Here is a 26,275-nt window from a genome sequence, read left to right as displayed (position 1 = left end):
CGTTCGGATGATCTCGTTAGTGAATGACTAAAAGCGTTTCGCTATAATACTCGGGTTAAACCGGCGAATTTCTCTACACAGGAGGCGTGTCACGTGTCCGTGTCTAACATATAAGTCTTACGAGCGAGACTTGAAACGGCGCAACGTCGAATCGCGTGTCCGCGCGCGCCGGCGAGCTCGCAATTTCGAGTCGTTTAGATTTCCAGAAGTACCGCAATTTCTCCGCCGCCGAGACCGCCGGCCGTTGCGACCGGCGTCTTTTTTTACCGCTCTCACGGAACGAGCTCCCGTGAACATAATCGGCCGTTTGTCACGCTCGCGACGGAGGAGGAAGAGGAGAAGGCGAAATTTTTGCCCAAAGACTGGTTCGACGCGAAAAACGCGATTAACGAAAGTGTCGCTTCGCCCCCCCCTCCCCCCCGCCCCCTTCTTCCTTTACTCGATAAAAATATACATCGAATATACTCTCGGCACGAGATGTTATCGCATCATCTCCTGATTATAATTTTAAATTACGTTATTTAATCGATCAACTCACCCATGTATACGTGTATACATGTAAGATGTATACTTGTAAGATCACTACAAATCATCTTAAAAGCTAAAAAAACTAGAAGAGTATAGACAAATGAATAGCGTATATATCTCTGGTATAGACATAAAGAAGACATATATCTTATATATCTATGTATATATATATAATATATATATATCTTTAGTATCTCACATTTTGTCGGCCGGCGAAAGTTCCTCGAGATACGCTATGGAAAACATTGGCTAAATATTCACTTTTCCCTCACCGCGAGTGAATGATTCACTCGGGGATGATTACTCGAGAGTGATTCGCGTTGGATTCGCGGCACCGGTAAGCCGTATAAGCGTGTATCTCTCATTGCACCCCCGAATTAACGCGCGCCCGCTTTTTTCCCTCGCACTTCCTCGTCGCGTCGCTCGACGCGCGTTCGCCGTCACACGCGGAACGTGCCAAAGAGACGCGCGAACGAAACGGTTCGGAACTGGTTCAACGAAGTCGGCCGTTGCGCGCGCCAAACGAACAATGCGAACTTGTGAAGAGGGGCAGGACGAGCGAGTGAGGGAGGAGAAAGAGGAGAAAGAGGAGAAAAAGGAGAAAGAGAGACGGTGACGCGGCGCACGTGAAAGGCGATTTAAAGGGAAAAAGGAGGAGGTGGCCGCGATAAAAAAAAAGGAACGCGCAGAGAAAGAGAGAGAGAAATAGAAGAGCAGGGAGGGGGTGGACGAGCATGGCGAACCCGTCGCAGCCTCCGCTCGTCAGCTGGAAGCTCAGCTGCAGCCGGGCGCGGTGATCTCGACGTTGCAGAGCGCGCGGCGGCGGCGCTTCACGGAAAAGCGAGTCGATTTGCGAGCGATAACGGTGCCATGACAGTCCTCCCTCGTCCTGCCGTTTCCCCACCTCCGAAGAGCTTCCGCGATACACGATCGGATCAGATATAATAATATAGCGTACTTTAAACTACGCACGATATATATAGTCGAACGATATCGTGTAATAAAATTGAGATACAATTAATAAAACAAAAAAGATTGTCGCGCTTTTATAATATGATATCGCAAGTAATAGAAAAAAACTGATCATTATTTATATATGATAACTATATTTATATATATGACTATTATAATAATTATACTTCTAGTATATATAGATATAGTAGATGGCTTTGCGGAAGTAACTCTATTAATTTCCTTTTAAACGACTGTTGATTCTATGTTATTCTTCTTTTTTATTTTCTGTAAAATAAAATTACTCGCTCGAATAATTACTACTCGTGTATTGTAATCGCTTTTATTGCTCGCATGCACACTTTGCTTTTCCTGTTGTATGTTTTACATTTAATACTCTGATATAGCAGTTTTTTTTTGATATTCTCACATAACAGATATATTTTTTATATTTGTAATTTATATCGTAGTTGATAGATTTTATTTTAAAAAGACCATCCCAAGAAGAAAATAAATATGTATCTATCTACCTATCCATCTATTCTCCTAAAAGTCATTAATGTGACTTTTATCAATTTTTAACATGATAATTACAGTTATCCGACCAAAAATTAATATTCCGTTAAATATCTATATAATAATCTAATATCTAAAGCATCTAAATAAAAAATATGATTCACACGCAGAATCATTTAGTTTGAATAGTTTATACGCAGTAGTGACGGGAGAGAGATACTTTGTATAATTAAATCTTACAATAAGAGGGTTCAGAATTAAATTTGCGCAATGTACGGAGCCGTTCTCGGCAATGCCTCTCAAGAGTAGCATAAAGACGAGCTACTTTAGAATGAATGACATTACATGAGATTACTTTGGTCCTCGGCGGATTATTTTACGTTATCCTCAGCGAGAGATCCATAATGAGATTTCACGACTAGAGCTAGACGACTAACAAGTAACGAATACATACGACGAGTACACACGATTATTCTAGCTCTTTGTAAATTCGATTCGCACCTTTGTTCGATGGTCAAAGTTACACGCGAATGGTGAATGAAGGCTCCCATCTATGCAATTATTAGCGCAATTTAAACACGGATTAAACACAATTTAATGGAATAACTCTTCGCTCCGCGACTTTGGAAGGAACGAAATAAATTTATGGAGATTTCCAGAAATATTTAGAAAAAAATCTTCTCTATTTTGTACGTGAGTATTCTTCGAATACGATAAATCGAGTGCGCTAATATTTCACACAACGCAATAGAATCCAACTAGAAGCGACTACTAGTTTGTATTTTACCGTTATTATTCGTTATAAGATTCTGGCATACTGAATAATTCTCGCATCATCGTTTCATCCATTACTTTATTAAATCTGCATGTCTGATTATAAAAGTTTCGTCTTATAAGTACGCTTGAGAGATGATTTTCCTTTCCGAAATGAGGTACCGATTTCTCCGCGATTGTTCCTTTCTAATAGAGTATCAATCGGTTACCATGCGATGTGACATCGTCGTCGAGGTCAACACCGGGAATCGAGGCGCCGCGAGAATCTTGCGAGGTGAAATCTCTTGCCAATGTATCACGTACTCGTACGAGAGGGCGAACAATCATTCCTGTTCTTGACAGAAGCGTAAAAGGTACAATTATAATGATAGGATGATAGATATACTTTTTTTTATAATGTATTATACACGTACTTTTTTTTATAAAGCTGTCACGCGTTATGTAATATATTAATAAAATGAGATATTTATCATTGACATATTTCTCAAATTTAAATTATTTTTCAAAGATTAATCTATTGATCTTATCAATATCGCTCGCGCAAATTTTCAAAAGGATTCCTTTAGAAGAGTCGCGAACGTCCCTGCTTGAAAAGTTTTGACTGAGGTGAGTTCAAAATCAGTAATTAAAGGATGGATCCTTTATCGCGGAACAGAATTTTAATAATCATAACAATTTTGAGAACAAAAAAATAACTAGATTTTTACGAGTAACAAAAAAATGATATGACACATTTACTTTTGAAAGCTTTAATCGAATAGCTTCGAATAGAGATTAATGGCTATTGTCACAAACTGTCGAACTTGAGCTCGCGAGCCGATTCGTCAGGAAATACGAGAACGTTCGATTCCGCCCGACCTCGGTTAGCGCTAATCCTAGTTAACCGAATCCTCTTCCCCCTTCCCGTTTTGTATTTTCGATACGAGAACAAGGTCGAAATGATCCCGTCGCCGTCGACGAGATCACCATTACTAATCATTAAGCACAAATTTCTCCCTCCCGTGTAAATTACATGCAATTACACGCAATCCAAAAATCGGGAGCGAATCTCGGGATTTAGCGCTCTAGAATAAACCGTGAGAGACTGTCACTGTCAGCTACGAAGCACGACGAACGCGTACGAGCGCTCATCACGTCCGCAGGAATCGACCGCAGGAGGCAGCGAACCGGTCGGTCGGTGCATCAGCTGAGAGCCCAGCTGAACCCAGAGAGAGCGGCCGCTGTAATATAACCTCAACCTATCTCCCTCTTTCTCCCTCGCATACACACACATACACATTCAAACTCACATATGATAGAGGCACGCATACACTCACGGGGAATTTCGTAAAGGCGCCGTTGACCGGCTGATAATGATTGAACACGATACCTGGTTTGATGTCCCGACGTATCGACGATGGACGTTCGCGAAAACTCGCCGGCGATGCCGCGAAACTTTTCGAAAGCCCACTCTCACACAATGGAATCTTCCAGTAGACTGAGAGCCGGCAGCGAGCGAGCGGTGCGAGCTGTTCTACCTTGCGTGCGCACCCACCGTGCGCGGCGGCGGCGGCGGTTCGGCTTTTTCGACGGGGGAGAAGAAAAACAAAAGAGAGAAATGACGCGATTTCGAGACGCGATCGCTCGGTGACGGATGGGACACGTTCACGAGTCACGTTACACGGCACTGGCACGATACGTCACGTCGCGTCACGTCGCGTTTACTTGCTGCACGGGAAACGCGAATACGGTACGGACGACGCGCGCGATACCCGCCGTGATGACAGTTCGAGCTCGCGAGCTGTCACTCCTCGAGCTCGAGCGGCCCCGACGGTGATCCGCGTGCGCGCGCCGCTTGCGCTGCGCCATCTGTTGCCGCCTAGGGAGAAACGGTTAGCCGATGGCCGTCGCGGCGGTAGCGGCGTCCACGAACCGCCTAGCAACAAGATCGATAGACTCGCTTCTTATCGCGCGCACCGAGCGGTATCTTAGGTATCCGCGCAACATGATATGTTCTAGGTAAAAAACTGTGAAACCACGAAAATATAGAATTTCCTTAGATTTAGATTTCGATGCTGTAAATGTTTATAATGATAGAAAGACAGCGTGTTAATTGTCGTCTTGTTTCGTATCGAGAGTTAATCAACAAATATTGATCTCAATCTTGCTTTTGTAGATTTTGTGTTATGTATATAATTATTAGTAACGCGCGCGTGATCCGAACATATTATTGAGAATGCGAAAATAGAGTATCGGTTGTAGAATGCTGTTAATTGTGGAACGATAACACGCGTGTACGTTAAGTTGGCGATGATCGTGCACTCTAATCGCGAAAAAATAACGGCGTGAATTTCGCGAAGAGAATTTCAATTGATTTCAAATATGTAGAAGCGCGAATTGTCGATACTAAAAACGGCGTGTAATAACGATTGTACGTACGGTATTTATGTTACACTGACAACACTTTTTATGAGACACTTCCGATAATACTACGCACGCGATGAGACTCAATTGTTGGACGCGTAAAAATACAGAGTGACCTGAATATGGTCGACAATTCAAAATTTGTTCGTTTTAATTGTACTCAATATGAAGTGAGAAACGTTCAGTTTTCTCTTCCCCCCAAGTTGCCCCCCCCCCCCCCCCCCCTCTCTCTCTCTCACTCTGTAGAACGAGAAGCCAAAAAAGTAAGAACAGAAAGAGAGAGAGAGAGAGAGAATAACAAAATGTTTTACAATTAGTAAATATTAGAGATGATTAAAAACCAGTAAATGATTGCGAATTTTGATTGATACAGCAAATTACAGAACGATGTGTACATACCTAATGACGACATATACGATGATCGTGCATCGATTGTATTTACATTTTGTATTTCGAAAAAATAACCCCAAAGATGATTTCGCTCGATCTTGTAGAATCGCTTGATATTGACGCACAACAAAAACTGTGTATATATGATGTTTACTTTAGCGGGACACTCCCGATAATTCTTTTGTGCGCGAGATTCCACTTTAAAATAGTAACTATCGCGAGAAATACGGAACGGCTCGGATGTAACTCCGCGACCCGCCGCGACATGTTTCGTGACTGATTTCGTTACGAAGTTCGTTGAAGTGCATACAGTTATACAGTATTGCAATTCTCAAGAATTTGATCGAACCGATCAAAAAATTTGCATTTCAATCATAGTGGAATTACTCAAGATGTAAAATAAAATACAGAATATTTTAATAATACCACAGAAATAATGTATTAATGTTCAAAATATATTTGAAGTAATTCTTACTATATATATATTTTTTTTTTGTAAATGATAGTAAAATATCGGAGGTCGCGTGCGCGGTAGAATTTAAATATTTGAAACTTATTTATTTATCATTTTTATTAATTGTGTCTAAATAAACTGTATAATTTTTTATCCGTTTCAAAATATTTGAGACAATGGTGAAACTCTATAGAATAAAACAAAAAGAGAAAAAGAGTCTTTATATACAATCGTATTATTGCTGCCAAGTTCTACAAAGAATACAATTTTGAAATAAGATATTTTTTCTAAAAATAATATCATTTAAAAATATTATTGTTGAATTTTAGATATGAGCAGAAATATATATGTTTTCTCTAAATCTTTTGAATTTTTTAAAAATGGTTAAAATTTTACATACAATTAATAACGTATTGAGACAAACTTCTTTTAAAAAAATTACTATATATTAATTAACATAAACAAAACTCTATTAAAATAAATCAATCTTTTGCTAACTTTTATTATAACAACTTGATTTCTTGTGTACAAAAAAGAGCATTTACAATATGCAACAACTTTTCATTTTGCAAACGCGTTCCAATTACGATTTCATTTAATAAATAATATCATTTTTCACATTTTATTTTGTCGATAATCCGTCTCTTTCGTAGTTCTTTCTCTTATTGTACTTGACAAGCATACGTTCGTCAAGTACGTATATTTATTTTCCTAAAATGGCACACGCGCACAGACGTTTCCCGCATTGTTCGGTCAATCGATACCCCTATCGTTTTGACACCTTGTGCAAGATCGATACAAGCATATCCTAATGTAATTCCGTAACGTTTAGATTGATTTCAATCAACACCTGTACAATATATTACAATCCGATACAAGTATTGGAATTGATGTTGATGGATACTAACAGAAAGTTATAACGATATTGTGATTTAGAATCTGCTGGAATATTTCTATGCTTATCGACAATTTGTATATTGTTTTACCATGATAATAATAACTGCGACAACAAACGGACGCTTTAGTGTTTTCACGATTATTGTAATCGCTTCTGGAGTCTTTGCGCGATAGCAGCGATGAGCGCGGCGCCCTTGCCGCTTCCATCTTCCGCGTGGATTAATTTGAACTGCACATTCAAAAAATAAATAAATTATTATACTAAGAAAAAAAGAACTTTCATCAAAATGATGGAAAAGCATAAAAGAATTCACGTAGCAAAAAATTATTATTTTCTATCTTTATAAAGAGAGAAAATAAAAAATATAAAATTATATATTAATGTTAGAGATAGCGCATTTAGAATTTTGAAAGCAGAACTTTGTGATGACATCAATTATTTTCTCTCTGTTTTTATAGCTACACAATGATGTTTTTCTAAGCGCAAGCGACTTTCCCATTGATACCCGTTTTATCTATGTACCTGTCGTCCCGAGGTGAGTAACGAGATATACCGCTTCATCCAACTCTCTAATCGAGGATGATGTTTGTAGAGAGATCCATCTATGGCAATCGTGACTTGTTCCTTATCAATACGGTCCAGCAAACTCGCGGTGCCTTCGACAAAAATCATCAATGAGATATTATCTTTGTATCAAGCGCAGTTTTTAAGTAATTTTATTAACGTACATATCGATACCAATAGAGCCGCGCGATTAGAGGCGACCTCGCACACATATTGAACGACTTTGATATCGTCCTCATCCGGAATAATGCCAAATTTCTTGAGAACCTCCTTGGTATTGCTATTATCACCGTCCACAGAGTCTCTGGAGTCGCAAAACGATAAACATGTGACACGCCATAAATCTTTACGGATTAAGCGATTGGAGATTAAGACTTACTGTTCGATGTGCGACACCAAATCGGTAGTAAGGGAGCCGGGTGTAAAAAGTCTGTGTAGTGCAGTTTCTCCTACAAACAAAAGCCCCTCTTTGGTCAACTTCGCAAGTATCACGCGCACCACTTCACCGAGATATTTGCCAGCAATGTACTTTTCAAATCTAAAGAAAGAAGCCATAATGATACAAAGATTTTTTTAGATACGAACCATCGCGTCCTAGGAACTAATTTTGTCGCGAGAGAGAGTCCTTCTAATATAAGGTTTCTTCGCGCATCTTTCTCTAAAATTCTTAGTTTATATAATATTATGAGGAATTTTTCGGAAAAATGTTATTTATCATTATTATTCTCCGTCATCGTTATTTATCTATTCATTAATAAAAACGTCAATTATATTAATTATTAAATCTTAATTATAGTCATTTTTAATTAATTAAGCTTGATATCCAAAATCTTAATTTTTTTCGTATAGATAAACCGATAGTGACAAACTCTGATTAAAATATGATATTATCAGAAATAATATCCACTCTATGCGTGCGCACAAACAGAATAATTACAACATAATTAGAGATAATGCAACGAGATTTATTCACTTACGTAAACGAATTCACGATAAGAGAATTGGCGTCGTTCTCGCGATCGAAATCCGTTTTGATGAAGTCCAAAACACCGTTGTCGCCAAAAGCGCCCCACTCAATATCAATGATAACCTGGAGTGACGAAAGTCAGACTAATAATTTGCGGCTGCATACCAAGTATATAATGTAAAAAATTATTAAATAAATATAGGAAAAATTATTTAAAATTTCAAGGTAAACTTTGTTGCTTTTTAAAAATATCTTTATCAAATAAAGAATAAAGATCGATCTCAAAAAATTGTAACATACATTTTTATATATTTTATACGTTATCGTGATATCGGTTACTCACTTCTCTCTCGCCGTGCCTCTCGGGTTCCCAATGCTCGACCCGGTCGGCTCGTTCTAGATAGCAAGCATTGCTGCCGGTTCCCAGGATAAGTCCGATCGCTACATTGGAATCCAACGTTGAGCCCTGTACCAAGGTACCCGTGGTATCGTTCAAGACTGCCACGACCTTCACCTTCGTATCGGCTCGACGGTCCAGGGCCTCTCGCAAGAGCTTAACGATGTCCTTATTCACGACATCGGGACAGTTGAAAGTCTTGGTCCATGTCACGAGAATACCGACATCCAGCGAGTGCTGGATTATCGGAAACGAGAATGTGAAACCTGCATAGATGTGGCTTATCAAAATTGGAAGTGGAAAGAACGTGAAGTGCGGAAATAATCCGAAGTGTAAATAATTATACTAATGTAACTGGTTATATTAATATATAATCTTTCTGTCAGTTTTCTACAACAGAAAAGAATTGTTTTCTCTTCGCAGTTTCTTCGATGATCTCTTCGCGAGATCGCTATTTATAGACAATTGTGAGGTGGCTCTCATTTAATTAAAGATTTTGTGTGTTCAATACCCTGGCTGTATAGATACCGAAGGGTCAATTTACCGAGAGGAAGCTCTACGTCTTGAAGACCCTGAGCGATGACGAAATCACTGACACATTCAGCCAGATAATCAAACAGAGGGATTGCGGAGCCGACCCTTAACTCGGATCCGATGTAGTATCGCTTTACTTCCTGTCGTATGGGAGCACCGTGAGCCAATTCCAACAGGAGTACGCGAAAGTTGGTGCCGCCAAGATCGAGTGCCAAATAAAGACCTTCCTCTGCAAGTATTCAAGTATGCATTTTAATCTCTCAATATTAAATGGTGATTAAGTTTTGCGGTTTTCTTTCCTTTTCTCTATTCTTTCAATCTTTAACTATTTAATGAAATAAAATTTCTTTTAAATCAGAAAAACTAAAAATATATTTTTCTTACGTTGATATTATAATATTAAAATATTAAAGGCAATTTTTTTATAAAATAATTTTGCATAAATCTTGCAGATATATTTCAAACATTTCACTTTCTTACTCGGCATAAAAAAATTATTAAAAATCTCATAGCGTATGAAATTTAGTAAACAAATTAAAGATTAATTATCCATAATTATATCGATACATTATAATATTTTGACTCTGTACTTTATGCCAAAATGAGATATTAATTAGACATAAATTAGTTTCGTTCTCTCTATCTCTGTCGAGAATGTCTTTGCTAAGGCTTCTGATACAGGATATAAAGAATACGATGCTATATACGCTATCTCATTGCGGGATTAAACATGGGAACTTCGCTAATGACCTGTTCCATCGAGCAGTTCCGGTATATAAGTGTTCTCCATTTGCAACGAAGAGGGTTGCTGATGGATCCCCTTATTCATTTCCGAAATAAAGACGTCTTGTATTTTCCTGGCGGTTGCCGCGGAGAATCGCATCTTCGCCGTATGATTTTCAATCTGCAAACAGAATTTTTTTCTCCTTTTAAAAAGCATGTTGCACATGACACGTGTATCTCGACGTAATTTTTATGGCAATCTTATCATTCTCGTCACCACGCGACGAGAAGAAAAACGTACGATCCGTAAATCTTGGCGATATCTCGACATACATATGTCATGGAGCTTCGAATACGATGTGTTGTTTACAACACATATCGCGTTATGTATTATTATGCAGTTTCTAACAGGATTCTAAATAGACAGATCAAAGAAATATTACTCACGTAATGCTTGTTTGTAACGTCAAGCAGTCTGAGAGTGCAGAATTAATTATATTTAATAAACAAGAGATTTTATAATACCCGAATAGATGTAATTGTTCGAGTTTTCTTCCGTGACGTGATCACTAAATTATTGTCTAATTATTGCATGTTTGCGTTTTAAGCATGTGTATAAAAAACAGTTATTTATTATTATTCATAATAATGCAATGTGGGAATTAGTATAATAAATTTGCATAAATTATTTTTCTTATATGAATTAATAGTTTTTAAAAACGCACTGTATATATTCGAATATCACGCATTTCTACTAGATTATACTGTATTTCATTTATCGATGCAAATATATGTGTAGTAAACTGTGGAAAAAATATTAAACGTAAAAAAAATACATATTCGCAAACTCTTTCGATCTACAATAATATCTTTATCGTCTAAAAAAATATGATCTTATTTTGTAAAAAAGTAAATGGTTTTTAGGCTTAACTTAGAAATATTATTATAAAATTACTTTTTTCAATCGCATTGCATTATTAACGGCTATCACTAAATTTCTCATTCTTTATCTGATGAAATAAATTTGTGATGCAAAATTAATAAAGTTTGCATCGTACAATTCTCGCTGTATGTACATTTATTTGTTTGTTTTAATATTAAAGGAGTAAGGGTTTTTCCGTAGAAACAAAAGTTGTTATGTATAAAAAGCCAAAGATCAGTTTTCTTTCCTCAATTCGATTGGTTGCCAGAGTCGATATCGTCATCTACACCGATAAACTGTTAACATGCCTTGAACTTTTAACAACACGGGATTCCCTCTCGATAACCCTGTAGTTTAGAGGGCGAGATAAAAATCGACGATTTATGACATTTAAGCCGCGATAACCCATCATCCAATTTAATCCATCTTTACTCGGACTGCGTCTCAATGCGAGGCACACGAATGTAATTGCGACCAATACATACAATATTATCCGAGTCGCAATTTTATTTCTATTTTCAAATTCAATTTCCTCACGTTTGTGGATATTAAAGGATTTCGATAGATTTAATTTATATAGAAACTCTCCTCTCTATATATATTTGATATTTTAAATGGTTGGATCTCTCTTTTCTTTTGAGAGAAACTATTTAATCTATAATTTTATCAAAAATTCCTCTTTTAAATTTTTAAATGAGAAATTAATTCGTTTATTGTTTATTTGGTACTCTACTTCAGTCCTCTTTCAAAGATTTAAAAGAGAAATTTTCGACTATAGATTAAATAGTTTCTCAGAAAAGAGAACTGTTTGCTTCAAATATTAAAATAGATGTTGGATTGTAAATCAAAAGTAAGAGAAAAATTTCGATTCGATATATACGCGGGTATATACACTCTCTTTATTGATCGAACGTAAAATTATAACGAGCTTTTTCTATCTTTTCTATTACTCCAAATTTTGGAGACGATATAATTAAAGAGAACTTGTAAAAAGAAAGTCAAAGAGAAAGACGCGCAATTAATGATTTTATATCTCTTCGACATTGTTCTGAAAAAAATTTACTATCAAGATTTATTCGATCCAATGTCCATGATAATGTCTGTCGAAAATACCAACGTGTAATCTCCCCTTATGTATTGCGTAAATATTGTGTAGCAATTCACAAATGTTATAATTCATCTCTTATAATTCACACATATTAGCCATCAGAAAAAATATGTATCCGATTTTTTCTTTTTTTTTTCAATGAAAAAATTTTCATAAGGAAAAGAATTTTTTATTACGTTCAACGATTTGTATATGATGGCATGTAGAATATCTGATACGATATCTAATCGTATACCTGGTACGATTAGCATAAATATCCGTACGTTTCGTGTCACTAAACTTTGAATTAATGTCGCAAGATTAAAGACTTCATTCTCTTTACCATTTGTATATAATTCAGAATTGAGTTGATAACAAAATGCAATAATTGAACGGTCATTTTTTTTCTTAATACGTGTCGAACATGAAAAACATACATGAAAAATCGGCAGGTGCAATAATGCTTTAACATTAGAAAACAAACTTAGGTACAATCTAAACAAGAGCAGCTTCTCTTTGCTTCATATATCTTTTTTTTAATCAAACTATTTTAAATATATTGTAAAAGGGGAAAAAAGAGAGAGAAAATCTCGTTTGTAGTTATATATGATATTGATTAATAAATCCGTATGTCTTTTATATGTCAAATATTCGTTAAAGAGAAATAAAATAATAGCTCAAAAAAGTGATTGGAAAAATTGAATTAATGATGTAAGACGTATATATTTCTCAATAAAATACTCTTTGCAAATTTTTTATTTTGTTTTCAGATAAGTAATATTTATGAAAAACAACAAACACATAATAGGAAATAATTTATTTTGGAACTTGTTTTCCAGCAAAAATTTATTTAAAAATGTATGTTCAGCATCATTTATTTACATACATGTTTATCACGCATGATTCTGATATATCAGCTTTTAACTGCATCGCACGATAAGTATAAAAGAGCAGAAGTTCAGGGTGAATAATTTATGAAATTAAGCATTTATAATATGAGAGATAGATCTTATAACAGTTATATTCATAAACATAAATGTTGAGTATATGCTTACGAATACAAAATATGTATCGGCTATAAAGTTCAAACATATATTATACTCACTTTTTGTCGTCTAACATCATCGGAAAGTATCAGCGGCGATACTTGAATCGCCTCGTGAAGCGCATGGTCCGTTGGAACGACCATGTCGAAACCTTATCGAATTTCTGAAAAAAAAAGAGGGAAAAACATTGACATGTAATCAGGAAAACGTCTATAAAATATCAAAGTTAGCTCGAAGCAGTAGCAATAGCAAAACAAGAAACATCTCGCTTTAATCATATAATTTCTACAAAATATAAATTTTTGATAAAATTAAATACGGAATAATTGGAAATTGTTTTATTTTGTTAATTAGCAATATTTATTCATTCCCTTTGCAAAATATATAAGAAAAAACTGATATAAAATAGAGAAACGTGTGTAAAGATCTATACTATTAAAAGAATAAAGCAGTATCGTCAAAGACGATATTTCATCTCAATAAAAATTTAAAGATACTTTGTGTCTCTAGTAAAATTCTACTTCAAATAAATTGATGTAGAATCGCGGCGTGTTGCATAAATGCCTATAATATACTGATTACACTAAATAAAATATTGTAGCTGATATTACATAGACATAATGTCCACTTTTTTAATTATCGTTTTCTTATTATCGCGATGATTTAGCAATACGCATCCCCGAGTCTATACGCAAGTTTTATGTATTGGCAGGGTCGGTAGACGGTCACAGCTTTATCAATACATGTGACGTATACTCGCATGATGAGGGCATCGTTATCTATCGAGTACTCTCTTCTTCCGAACAAGATTGACATTCTCTCTCTTAACACGGTTAAATCGACTTTCTTAAATAGTTTTCCTGATTACAACTTGCATTTTTTATGATTAGAATTGTGAATAATTTCTTCAGCCCACAGAAAAGTTTTTTTCATTTTACTCTTAAATAATTTAATTATCATAATTAATTTCAAATATTTCTAAAATAATCTTATAATTATAAGAGTATATGCAAAAAATAAAATTATATATCAGATAAAAAATATAAAAAATCTCTCATTTTTTAAAAATTTTTCTATTCTTCTTGTTAATTACATATTCTTAGCCACGATAAGTTTTTCGTGTAAATTGATTTACTAAAAAACTAAAATTCAAATTACTTATTATTGATGTGAACTGTTTAAAAAATAATATTATTTTACATATTATTTTTACATATTATACAATATTTTACATTTATGTTATTTTGCATATTTTGCAAAAATAGTGTGTTTTCTTAAACTATTAAATTTTTTTAATTTTAATTAATATGCATGAAAAATGTACGATTAAACTTATGTTAATAAGGTCACACAATATGCAATAATCAATTATGTTTATTCTTTCCGCTTGAAAAATTATAACGATTGGTTTAAGATATATAATTTCTGATAACACGATTTGCCATTCTCATAAATCCTATGTGTCATCTAAGATAGAATCCCCCTCGCTGTAACATATCATTGCGTATTGCTATAAATCAATTTCATGCGTTTGCGATTAATAAGAATCCGAAGAAGTGGAACGCGTTGCATCAGCGATTATGCATGGAGAAATACTTAATTAGCTAAATGTTTCGTGAACCTCGCATCACCGAATTTTAAGTATATATTAACAGTACATAGTATGATGTGAATTTGCAAGTTATTACTAAGACAGTAAAGAATTATTACAGTCTCGAATGGACCGCATTAAAATCTCGGAAAACGATAAAGCAGCATTATAATTAAAATTAATCGTGATTAGCGGCTTTTAGACGTTTCTAAAGAATGTCAAATGACAATGGAGAGAATTTAAACTAGGGGGGGATCAAATATAATATAAATGTGTATATATTTCGTTGTTAGGATAGTCTGGCTTTCAACTGGTTTACCGATAACGATTCTTAATCAAACTCGATCGTTCATTCGAATGAATGTTAATTCTGCCGGGAGCGTTTGAATATCAATTCATCGAGTAGATAACGTCGATGGTAGCGATACAAGGCTACGTTGTATATATAACAACGCATTTATCAACGGCCATTTACATATAATAGCGAGGCAATGAAAGACGAACTAGCCATCTTTTGAGTCCGTTTGGATGTTTCAGATAGCGTGTCATCTTTATGAATAATTATTCTCATTTTCATATACTTGTCTCGCTACACGCACTTCCTCAAATTTTACTCTCAAGATGATCCGGAGAAATATAGAAAAGAAATCACGGTATTTAGCCTGAATATACATTTATCGCCGTGCATGATGATGTGCGATTTTGCGAGATCAGGTAGACGAGAAACTGCAAAAAGCGAAGTTAGAATGTTCTTTCCTAGCTGCAAACTGATGGCGAATGAGGCTCCATTGAAATCAATTGGAAGGTGCAAAACGTCAACCGAGATAATTCAGCTAGTTGACCTGCCGTGACGATTTTAATCCAGAGTGCAACACGCACACTCGTTTGTCACCCTTTCGATGACGAGCCGGCTATTTTACAGAGAGATTGCGCCTTTTTTATCTCTGTAGACAGGCAATGCGCGACGCCGTTTCTTGTCACTTCGCCATCGACCATCCATCCTTCATTTATCACACTCTGCAACCATCAGCGCATCAACGATTAACGCGAATCTGACGTAAGCACAACATTGTCCGTGCCACAAGATTAATGAAGCTGCAAGGATTCCGAATAATTTAACTTGCAATTTTATCAATACCAAATGTTGCATAAAACATTTCGTGATTTAGATTATGTGGTTTTAATTCTATTTTTACACAAATTTATCTTATATATAGCTTAAAAAAAATATTTTTCAAATTATTGTTATATTAAATATCTTAGTAATTATATATATCTATCATATATATATAATATCTCTCAAATCAAAGCTATATCAATATTCATTTAAAAATTAGTTGAATAATTAAGTGCAGGAATTCAGTGCTTCTTCTTGAATTACACTTCCAAAATAAATAGCTATTTATGTGTCAAAGTATTTTTAAAAGAACAAATGTATGAATTTTTGAAAAAAAGTATCGTCACGTGCATCAAATGCGCTCATTACGAAGAGAGAAAACACCTCGTATTTGAACAGATGAATATGTAAAGAAGTTATGTCACATTCGTAGTATATCTTAGTCCTCTATAACCAAACGCGGAGTTATAGAATCAAAGAAAAAATTTTTTTTTTATAAGTAAAATTATTAATTACTTCAGTCAAAGTAAAATCAAATTCGAGAAATTTTTTTTTAATTCGAGCCTCGATGTTCCAACGAGATTTCATTGCATTTTCGAGATAAGGCGATAAAATAAAAGCAGAAAATGCAACGTATAATTTATCTTCGTTATGAAAGAGTAATACGTATGTATGTGCATACATATTCGTATTTATGTTAGTCGATATTGTACAACTCTTGAGAGATTAGGCCTGGCGTCAAGTGCACTTCGGTTATCTAATCGAGTACGCTTCCCCAAAGAGCTGCCTACCGTTTGAATAATGGAGCTTTCGTAATTCATGACTATTATCAGCTAGGGCATCGAATAAATCCCGTTGAGATGCATGAGTGTCAAACGCAAGAATGCCGCGCGGTTCGTATTCTCGAATGTTTGCCCCCTGAACGTATTTATCGCATTCGACACAGATTTAAGACCAGGTTCGAGAAATTTTGGCGAGTAACTGCAATCAAAAGAGAAATATCTTTCTAAGAGGTTCGCGACAATAATACGACAACGATAATTTTGACTAACCGCGGGTTAGCAGAGGTTTTAAATATAGAGCTCATTTTAAATAGGACACTCGTATATAAAAATAACAAGATCTAACAGTGTCTACTGAGAATGAAAATTGAGACGACAAACTCTTATAATTCTTGGAACGAGATAAAAGGCAAAGTTGCATAAATGGCATTACGTGGTGTGATAACGTACTGTCAAATGAATAGCGCAACGGATGTCACGCGAACTAACGTACAATAATTTTTATTATGATTCTTATTCATAATTGTAATTGACGCCGTAATAATATATCGTCGCCCTGAGAAACACGACGCGCGAACCGATATCATCTGTCATTCGGCGGAAACGGTTGAAATATCGCCGCTAACGATCTTACATTAATAATATGTTGTATTTAGAAATTCTCTCTCTCTCGTATGTGGAATAAAACATAGACGCGCGACGATAAAGCGGCGCGGCCAGATTGTATTTTCGATCGAGGATACTTGCGTATATCTTACGACCACGCTATCAGCTGGAAAAAACCATAACGCGCTGCCGAAGTACATAAGTTTACGTAAGTTCGCTGTTTGTGCAAAAATGCGCGCGTGAATTCATTTGCACCTCTTAAATATTCACGTGTCGTTAGAATCGCATCAACTGATGGCATAAGGGGGGTTTTCTTTTTATACAAGATGCGGCGAGTTTATCAGGAAATGCGTGAAAATTTTAAATGAAATAATTCATAATTTGATTGATTTGTTTGCAATTTTAATTGAAAATTAGATTTTAAAATATAATGAGATATATAATATACATTTGCAGTCACGATAATTCGATCTCTTGATCGATAAATATATAACGAGACAATTAAAATGCTTTCTACAAAATATTAAAATTCGAATATAATTTCATCGCAAATATCGTGGAATTTTTTGAATTTCTTCCAAGTTTCCAATCGCTTATCATAAGCATATATATACTATTCCAATCTGACAAAGAACTACTTAACGTCTGTGAGACCGATAACTAGACCCCGAGGTATATAAGCAATCTAAGAATGTTTAATCGGTAAGGAAATTTAGCGTTTATCATCCCGATAACATGTAATTACGGTTCGCGTAATAAAAAATAAAAAAACGGAAATTACATATATATGGGGAAATTTTATCGCGCGACTGCCTTCCACGACGGCGGAACGTTTCTAATGAGTGTCACGTGTTACAACACTGTATAATAGCCCGGCGAGACGAGGTATGCAACGTGTTTAATATTTCAAGGACCCACGTGCTCCTCTCACCGGCAAAGTAAACATCGCAGAAGCGGGCCCGCGTACTGACGCGGATTCGATATCTAAAATGCGATGACATCCTGATTGTTCGAGCGAGCGTCGTTGTTTACGCGAATAAGCGCCCCAAATCGGAGCGATGATAAATCTCGATCAATCAACTCGTACAACGCGATTCGCGATCTGCCTATCTCGTTGGAAAACCAAAGAAGCGTCCTTGTAATCGCCGCGATTTATCGACATAAAAAGATGCCATTACCATATCGATTTCTCTACTATATAACGACCTCGCTTAATTTTTCTAATAATCATTATTGCTAACATTATGTGGAAGAAGAAATGACTGTTACCGAATAATCTATTTTGAAAGTAATACAAGTCATTCGAGTCGAAATGTAGAATGTCTCGCTCGTAAATTAAAATTCAAATTGCTAGCTACAATGTCAAGAGCAGTACTTTGGAAGTGACCCGAATTGGAAGACCAAGTGGTTCCGCGATTCGCTAAATCAATGCACATCGTATATTATATATAGGTGCATATCTTTTTCTTCTGGCTCTAGCACAAAAGCAAAATTCAAAAAATGCAGAAAAATAAAAAGCCTGTGTATTTTTTTTAAAGAAAAGAAAATAAATATATTAAAAAAATAAATTTCTAATCAGACTTTTATTTTCTTAAATATATCTAATTACTAGAATTTTATATAAATGACGTGATTATATATCGATTTACGTTTATATCAACGAGTTTCGCATAATTGTTGAAAAAAGACAAATCATATATCATAATCGAAAGAATTCCATTAAAAAGAATCCGAGTACGACAATAGAATCATGCCACCCTTCATTATACTATATAACGCAATCGATTATCATATATATTTACTCTACAAGAGCGTTCCATCAAAATAAGCCTCTCGTAACTAAACATTTCGTATTCAACAGTCGAATATTAAGGCTTCTCGAAGAAAATTCTCGTGAGTATCGACAGGTGATGGATGATTATTTTTCTCCAATCGCAGCGAGATTTAATAGCACGTTTTTAACAGACGACAACAACTTTGATCGTGATACGGTACCTGGATCTCTCGTACACGCGCTTCCGTTGTGATGATCTCCCGAATCGATGCCAACGAAGATGACCAAAACGACGCTATGGGGCTCGGTCGATCTCCTTCGAGTAATACACACGCGGACGAGACTGCTGGAAATGTGCTCGCGACGGCCGAGCGATGACTACTGGTCGTGCCTCCCGACGAGCTCCCCCCGCGTACCACGCGATCAACCAACCGGCCGGCCCGCCACTGTCCACCACTACTAACTGAAGCACGTCACTGATATCCCGATATCGCGTAAATCGTGAGCATGCGAGAGCGAGAGGTCGTGGTGCGGGATGCGGGGCCCGTGACGTCTACGTAAACAGAAAGGCTCGCGTGCGAGTCGGTGAGTAAGATTGTATATACGGCATGATTGTTTTTATATTATTATTGTTATATAATAAACGTCGGACTCATACGGACACGTTATCGATAGATTCGGAATCTCGATTCGCGGAATCTTGATAAATACTTGATCAAATAAAATGTTATCTTTTGAAGTTAAAATCGCTTTAATTCGAAATAAAATAAAATTTATGTCAGAATATTATTAACGTGTATATTTTGACAGTTATTATGTTGTCGATATAATTCTCTAATACATCTTAAAATGTTTATAAATCAAAAATCTTTTAGAGATCAGAAACCTATAAGCCAATTTTGAAATGATTAAAAATAAATTACGCTTGATAAATTTAATGGATTGATTAAATCGGCACGCGTGTATCGACCACTGACTTTGCTTGACAAAGAATGTGGCATATAAGAGGAAACACGTGCTTTTGGTAAGTTCAAACATTAACCTTCATTCGGGCGAGCGAGAAGCGAGATTAATTGGACCTAGAAACTGTTATTACTTGTCATTATTAATGTTACGCTAATTGGTATCTAGCAATTGGAGAAGAATGTTGAAATCAACCGATAGTCATTTTTCAAAAGATACAAATTTCTAAAAGCTTCCTCGGATCATTTTCTGCGTGTAAAATTTGAAAAACAAAGTTTAAACCTTAAACGAAATATTTAATTAAGATTAAGAAAGCCGAACAAAATATTGTCGGATATATTTATGATCGCACGTGGTTTACGCACATCACATGACAGTCACATCAATCTATTTATTCTCAGCACACCAAACCTACCCACACACACACACACACACAGGCACAGACACAGACACGTGATTTTGTGCGAATCTGAATAAACGGATCCAATGTATCGATCGCCGTAGGTTTTTTCATCTTCGCTCGTTTTATCTTCAAATCCAATTTTTCACCGCACTTGTTATCTAAAATGAGAAAAATTTATTATCTCTAACAAAAAAAAATCACAATCAGTGCTTATTCCAGCAAAATATTACTGAAAATATTTACACATTGATGCGCGTAAGCAAATTAAGAAGCAGTTTAATTGGCAATATCTATAATTTCGATACAAAATAAATGTCATATTTTTTAAATATAACGATATAAAAAGTTTTAATAAATATAAATTGTTACTATATATATTACAATTTTCTCTTACAACTTTTATGAAATGTTCTTGTAAGATTTCATAAATGATTATAATGATTATATATGTATATATATAATCATTTATAAAATGTTGTAAGAATATCTGATAAAAGTTGTAAGGGAAAATTGTGTAATATGCGATCAGAATGCATGGAAATGCGTATGAAAACATACGCGTAGTATATATATATATATANNTATATATATATATAGGGTGTTAAATTTCAAACGTAACAGGCTGAATATTTCGACAACTATTGAAATATCGAGTTCCGGTTTTTTTACGCGTTCATCCAAAGTCAAATTCTTTTTATAAAAATTTGTCCGCCTCGAAACGATACAAAAATAACTGGACCTCGATATTTCATTTAGTTATAGCGAAATATTCGATCTGTTACGTTTGAAATATACCCTGTATATACGGACAAGCAATAAAGTAACATCCGTCTCGACAGACTACATAAGCTGAATGGAGTTTGATTAGAACGGCCGATGTGTGTGTTTAAATTTAGATCGTTGCAATTGCCCTAACAGGTCCGTATAAATCATTCTTCTTCAGTAAAGACCCATCTTATATCTCTAAATATGTTTCGATTGGATCGAATCGTGCTTCGTAATCGATTGGAAGAAATATGTAATATCGTACCGATAAAGTTAAATAATGTGGTATTATTTGTACTATGAGCGAGTAATAGAGTTCATTGTCTTAATATAAATGCTACAAACTTGTGTATAAAATTCATGTGTGTATGTGTAAGTTTATATAAAAATATAATTATTAAAAATATATTTTAATACCACAAATCTCTCTTTAAAGAATCATAAAGAAATAACATATATGATACATTTTGTACAAAACCTTTGTAATGACGATGATTCTATAATTCTATAATACGCAACATGCGATAAAGAGATTCTGCGAATCATGGGGCATTGACATAGGTTTAATAAGAGATGTCAAATGTGATCAACTCGTATGGTTGACCGCGCTTCGAAAATACAATGGAGAGTATTTCACGTGCCTTTCTCTCTCTCTCGCTCAGCGATTATATACATATATATATATATATATATATATATATATATATATAATGTCACAAACTTTTTTTATAAGCGCGACTTTATTACACATTCTAATAGATAGAACTGATATACAAAAACTTAACTATATATGACTGTGAGTACACTTATATCATAAACACTTAACTAATTGCTCTGCTAACATTAACAATAATATCCTGTAGTATTGTAAAAAAAAATTAAGCATATAATATACGTGCGCGCACGACACTATTATATAATTTTTTCAAAAATTACATTAAAGAAGTTACATATTGCCAAAAATACAATATATTTAAGACGCAAATAAAGTGAGAGAATATAATTGATACAATATATTTATTTTAATAAAATTGTCAATTTTTCAGGACTCGCATTTTGACATTTTTACTATTTCGAAATATATGGTTTAAATATTAACATATGTTGTTATAATATAATTTGTATATTTTGTACTATTTTCAACTAATTTTATATATATATATATATATTAAAAAACATATAAATCTATATAACAATAATGTAACCAACACGATGTTATTACTCGGGCAATAGATCATCTCCGAGTTCCTCATCACCAAAATCATCATCTCGTTTTCCGGCTGCTGTCATAGGCCTAGTAGGGAGAGGTCCTATAGGATCTGTGTAACTCGTACCTGAAAACAATCGGAAATGCAAAGAAGAAAACGAAAAGCAAGAATATTACTTTCATGATTCTAATAATATCCAAATAAATATATAAATCATAGACATATTCTTGAATAGACTTGAGATTACATACTCAATATAAATATTATATATTAGAGGATTGATACAATATGCAAATATAACACAAATATCCTAATAATGTCTATTCCTAGATTCACAGCTCGAATCAGTAATATATAACTGTTTGCCGAGTATTAAGTAATAAAGAAAGAACAAGAATAGACTAGTAAAAGTGGCTGCAGCTATCCATCATTTATTCAATCCATTAAAGTAGCTTGTATACCACCTGTAGATCACCTTTGTCGATGTTTGCTTTCAATGGAAGTGTGCATAATGCTAAAGCATTAATAATTGAATAACCATTGAATTTTCCACGTGAATCACATAATGTTACAATAATTATATGGTAAAATATTTCTCACCAGAATTATAAAACATTAAATTATTAGAGATATAAAATATGGAAATAAAATTATAATATAAAAAATATATGTAATTATAGATTTAATATATTTATACTGAAAACATATATTCTTAGAGTTCTTAAAGAACAAGATAATAAAGATATCAAATATATGAAAAGTGATTATATTTCATGAAATTTTTGATGATTCTACCTTGATAATCGTTTCGGCCTGAGATCGGTCGTCGATCCGGACTTGGCCTGTGATCTGATAGTACACTCAGTCCTGAACCTGCCCGTGATGATGTGCCACTATTGCTCTTTCTAGATCCTGCACGAAATATATGATCGAAATTTAATTATGATAAGTCAGAAAAAATAAATAATTATCGCACATACTTAACAGAAACAATAGTTAGTATTAATTTAATGATAATGAAACATAATTTATTAAATCTCGATGTTGCAAGTTATTTGTAAATTCTCTTTTTACAAAAAATCTAAAAGGATGATCCATAAAGATTCGCCTTTTTATAAAAGACAAAAACGACTGATCTTACAAAAAAGAACTGCTATATATATATGTAACAATCGTTATTACAATATTAATACTTGTTAATTAAAATATTCATACCTGTTGTACCTGGTCTTGCTGAACCTTGCCTATCTTTTAATTCTTTAGCTTTCTCAGCCTTCTTCAATTCAGCTACATACATTTGTGCTTCTTTCAAACCCATATCGCTGCACAGTCTAATCAAAAATTTTAAGCATTCTATATTATCAGGAAATTTATTGTGAATATCTTGATACTCCATGAGAGCTTTATGAAATTGTCCAGTGCGTCTTAAACATGCAGCAACTAGTAATCTCCATCTTGGTTCATCTGGCGCGAGTTCTACCGCTTTTTCAAAATAAGTCAATGCCTTTTCCGCAACCTTTTAAGAGAAAGTTAAGAAATATATGTAGAATATTTTTCATTTATTATCACAAAAGCAATATATTGTTAATAATAAAATATTTTCAATACCTGCATCGATATGAAATAGGATCCAATCCAGTCTATCACTTCAAAATTGGCAGGATAAAATCTGTGAGACTGTAATAAATATATACACAGTTAATAAATATAAATTAAAATATTGATAATATAATTATAGACAATCAAAGATAATTTATATATAATAAACAGAAATAGAAAATATACACTCACGTCGTTATAAAACTGAAATGCCTGCTGCTTATCTCCTATTGAATCATACATTTCTCCTAGTTTCTGTAAAACTCCTGGATCAGATGACAATATACCTAATAATTGATTATACCTGCAATATGTGCAAAAGGCGAGATTCATATTAATTACGTTCATAACTTAATGCAAAATTTTAATTTTTAGTAAAATAATAATAGTATATAAATATTAAAAATTAGTTACACAAAATTTAAGAAAAATATAAAGAACAATATATAATTTAATTTAACAAAATACCATTCAGATGCTTGGTCCACATCGTTCATCAGCTGATACAGATGACCAATTTGATATAACGTTTGTGGATCGTGCCTCACCATATTACGAATTTTCCAAAAACATTCTAAGGCCTCCTCGTACATGGTTTGTTTTTTATAAACTAAGGCTAAATTATATAAAGCTTGTACATGACTAGCATCCGTTTCTAATGCACATAGCAATAGCTCTCTAGCAATGTTCAATTCATCTTTTTGTATTGCACAAGCGGATAAATTAACGTAGGCTGCTGCGTTGTATGCATCAGCGTTACGTGCTGCTTCGCCATATTTTTCAGCTTGATCGTAATCTCCTTGCTAAACAATTTTTTTGTTAAATACAAGAAACAAACCGATATTTGATAGATATTTCTAAATTTTGCTCACGAGATAGTAGATGAACGAAAGCATAGTTGCTGCCGCACTGTTAGCTTTAGTGTCGCGATTTTCGAACATCTTTAATGTATCTATTGCCAGTTGCGTTTCCCTATTGTGCAAAAATACCATAGCTTTGTTTATTTCTAAATCAGCGGCTAAAACGCCATAAGCCGAGGATTTTATCGCATCGACGCACCTAAAATAGTTGCGAGAATTTATATAAAGAATTTATATATTTTATATTAAGATATTACAATGTGATATAATTTTTTAAATGTTAATAATATTATTTAAGGTATACACACCAGGCAAATCCAGCTGTAAGTGTGTCTTCAATAACGGGCGCTATAAGTTTTGCTGCGCAAAGTATACTTTTCTCAGCTTCCAATTTCATTTCCTTTTCCAATTTCGATAAATTATCATTCTTTATAACTTCATTTAATATATTAGATGTAGCATCATCCTACACAATATAAATAAGAAAATATATAAACTATATAATAAGTATACTTATATAATATTGACTAATATATGAGAGAGAGACTTATATAATTTATACATAAACAAAAGGTTATATGTTAATAAATATTTACATATAATTATCATTCAATGTTCATATACAATAAATGAATAGCATCTCAACGAAAGAAATAAAAAATATAAAAAAGGTCTAGACATTGAATACTTGATGAAAAAAGGCAATTGGTAGGAATGTGTCGTTATGTGAAATATGTGCACCTTTATAGATAATAAGTTGATACACACTGTGATACGTAGTGGTGCAGGTATTGGCAACAATTTGAGAAATACATAGCTTTAGTAAGCAGTACAATTGCGCCAAAAACTCACAGGATTTATGCTATACTTGTCTTCCTGATCTACATTAAGTTGTACTTCTAGTAATTCTAAGAAAGCTCTTTTCATCTTATCGCGATGAGATAACGCAAAATGGCACAAAACAGCATGTAAGCCCGCTTTAAACTCAGCTCTTTCTCTCATCACCCATTCAAAGCTATTAGCCGCCTCTTCTAACCGACCCATTTGCACAAATAACATTCCCATGTTATGCATAATCTTTATTCTGCGAAATATTTGCCCAGTTTATAATATTATTGATAATGGCATAAGACAATTATATTCCTTGGCAATTGTCGATTGTAAATAAATTAATGAATGTAAATTCACCTTAGATCCTTATGGACTGTCGGAGCTTGATCAAATGCCATTCTATACATTTTGATAGCTTGAGATAACTGGCCCATTTTCACATAAATATTACCAATATTGACTTTAAGTCTTGCGCTATTGCTAAACATCCTGTTCCTTGTTATCGCTTGGTAAGTCGCTATAGCCTCTGTATACATTTCATTGTTTGTGTATTGAACTGCCAAGTTAAACAGCACCTATTGGAAAAAGAATTTAAAATTTTGTAAATATATATATATATATA

The 26,275-nt window shown here is 34.2% G+C and overlaps 3 protein-coding genes and 1 long non-coding RNA gene across 11 annotated transcripts in view; 1 reads left to right on the top strand and 3 right to left on the bottom strand.

The window, feature by feature from the left end:
- The window catches only part of LOC115236475 (sestrin homolog), a 243,878-nt gene extending 237,770 nt beyond the window's left edge, over positions 1-6,108 (bottom strand). The window contains exon 1 of one of the 2 annotated variants that reach the window (XM_029808963.1): positions 5,572-6,108. The gene's annotated coding sequence lies outside the window, so the exon portion shown is untranslated. Of the gene's footprint in view, positions 1-4,138; positions 5,367-5,571 lie in introns of those variants that run through there. The other variant, XM_029808970.1, reaches the window with a different exon arrangement.
- Positions 2,831-19,384, bottom strand: LOC115236517 (hexokinase-2-like). Of its 5 annotated transcripts, none has more exons than XR_003884206.1 (11): positions 19,246-19,384; positions 13,214-13,317; positions 10,127-10,280; positions 9,387-9,605; positions 8,789-9,108; positions 8,456-8,568; positions 7,858-8,016; positions 7,643-7,782; positions 7,437-7,570; positions 7,003-7,142; positions 2,831-3,103 (listed from the first exon to the last, which is right to left on the bottom strand). XR_003884206.1 is itself a non-coding variant. In XM_029809029.1 (10 exons), exons 2-10 carry the CDS (start codon positions 13,295-13,297, stop codon positions 7,053-7,055), a joined length of 1,413 nt encoding a protein of 470 aa, XP_029664889.1. In that variant the 5' UTR covers positions 13,298-13,317; positions 19,246-19,384; the 3' UTR covers positions 6,501-7,052. The 5 variants fall into 5 exon arrangements, 2 of the variants coding, with proteins under 2 accessions (XP_029664889.1, XP_029664897.1); XR_003884204.1 differs by having other exon boundaries at positions 2,831-3,098; XR_003884202.1 differs by lacking the exon at positions 2,831-3,103 and adding an exon at positions 6,499-6,919.
- LOC115236558 lies at positions 19,129-22,403 on the top strand. The gene is made up of 3 exons (XR_003884211.1): positions 19,129-19,143; positions 19,216-19,609; positions 22,389-22,403. It is a non-coding gene; the product is annotated as an uncharacterized LOC115236558 (long non-coding RNA).
- Positions 22,238-26,275, bottom strand: part of LOC115236499 (intraflagellar transport protein 88 homolog) — a 5,704-nt gene continuing 1,666 nt past the window's right edge. For all 3 annotated transcript variants that reach the window (XM_029809021.1, XM_029809013.1, XM_029809004.1), the window contains exons 6-15: positions 26,011-26,228; positions 25,675-25,906; positions 25,131-25,288; positions 24,835-25,021; positions 24,431-24,765; positions 24,155-24,266; positions 23,972-24,040; positions 23,579-23,879; positions 23,159-23,275; positions 22,238-22,489 (exon numbers count right to left, since the gene is read on the bottom strand). In XM_029809021.1, coding sequence (XP_029664881.1) covers positions 22,374-22,489; positions 23,159-23,275; positions 23,579-23,879; positions 23,972-24,040; positions 24,155-24,266; positions 24,431-24,765; positions 24,835-25,021; positions 25,131-25,288; positions 25,675-25,906; positions 26,011-26,228 — 1,845 coding nt within the window. In that variant the 3' untranslated portion in view covers positions 22,238-22,373. The remainder of the gene's footprint in view (positions 22,490-23,158; positions 23,276-23,578; positions 23,880-23,971; positions 24,041-24,154; positions 24,267-24,430; positions 24,766-24,834; positions 25,022-25,130; positions 25,289-25,674; positions 25,907-26,010; positions 26,229-26,275) is intronic.

Source organism: Formica exsecta, unplaced genomic scaffold (genome assembly GCF_003651465.1).
Source record: "Formica exsecta isolate Colony F162 unplaced genomic scaffold, ASM365146v1 scaffold111, whole genome shotgun sequence".
NCBI classification, from domain to species: domain Eukaryota; kingdom Metazoa; phylum Arthropoda; class Insecta; order Hymenoptera; family Formicidae; genus Formica; species Formica exsecta.
Note: the sequence above shows the minus strand (reverse complement) of the source record. Positions and strands in the feature narration are given on the sequence as shown.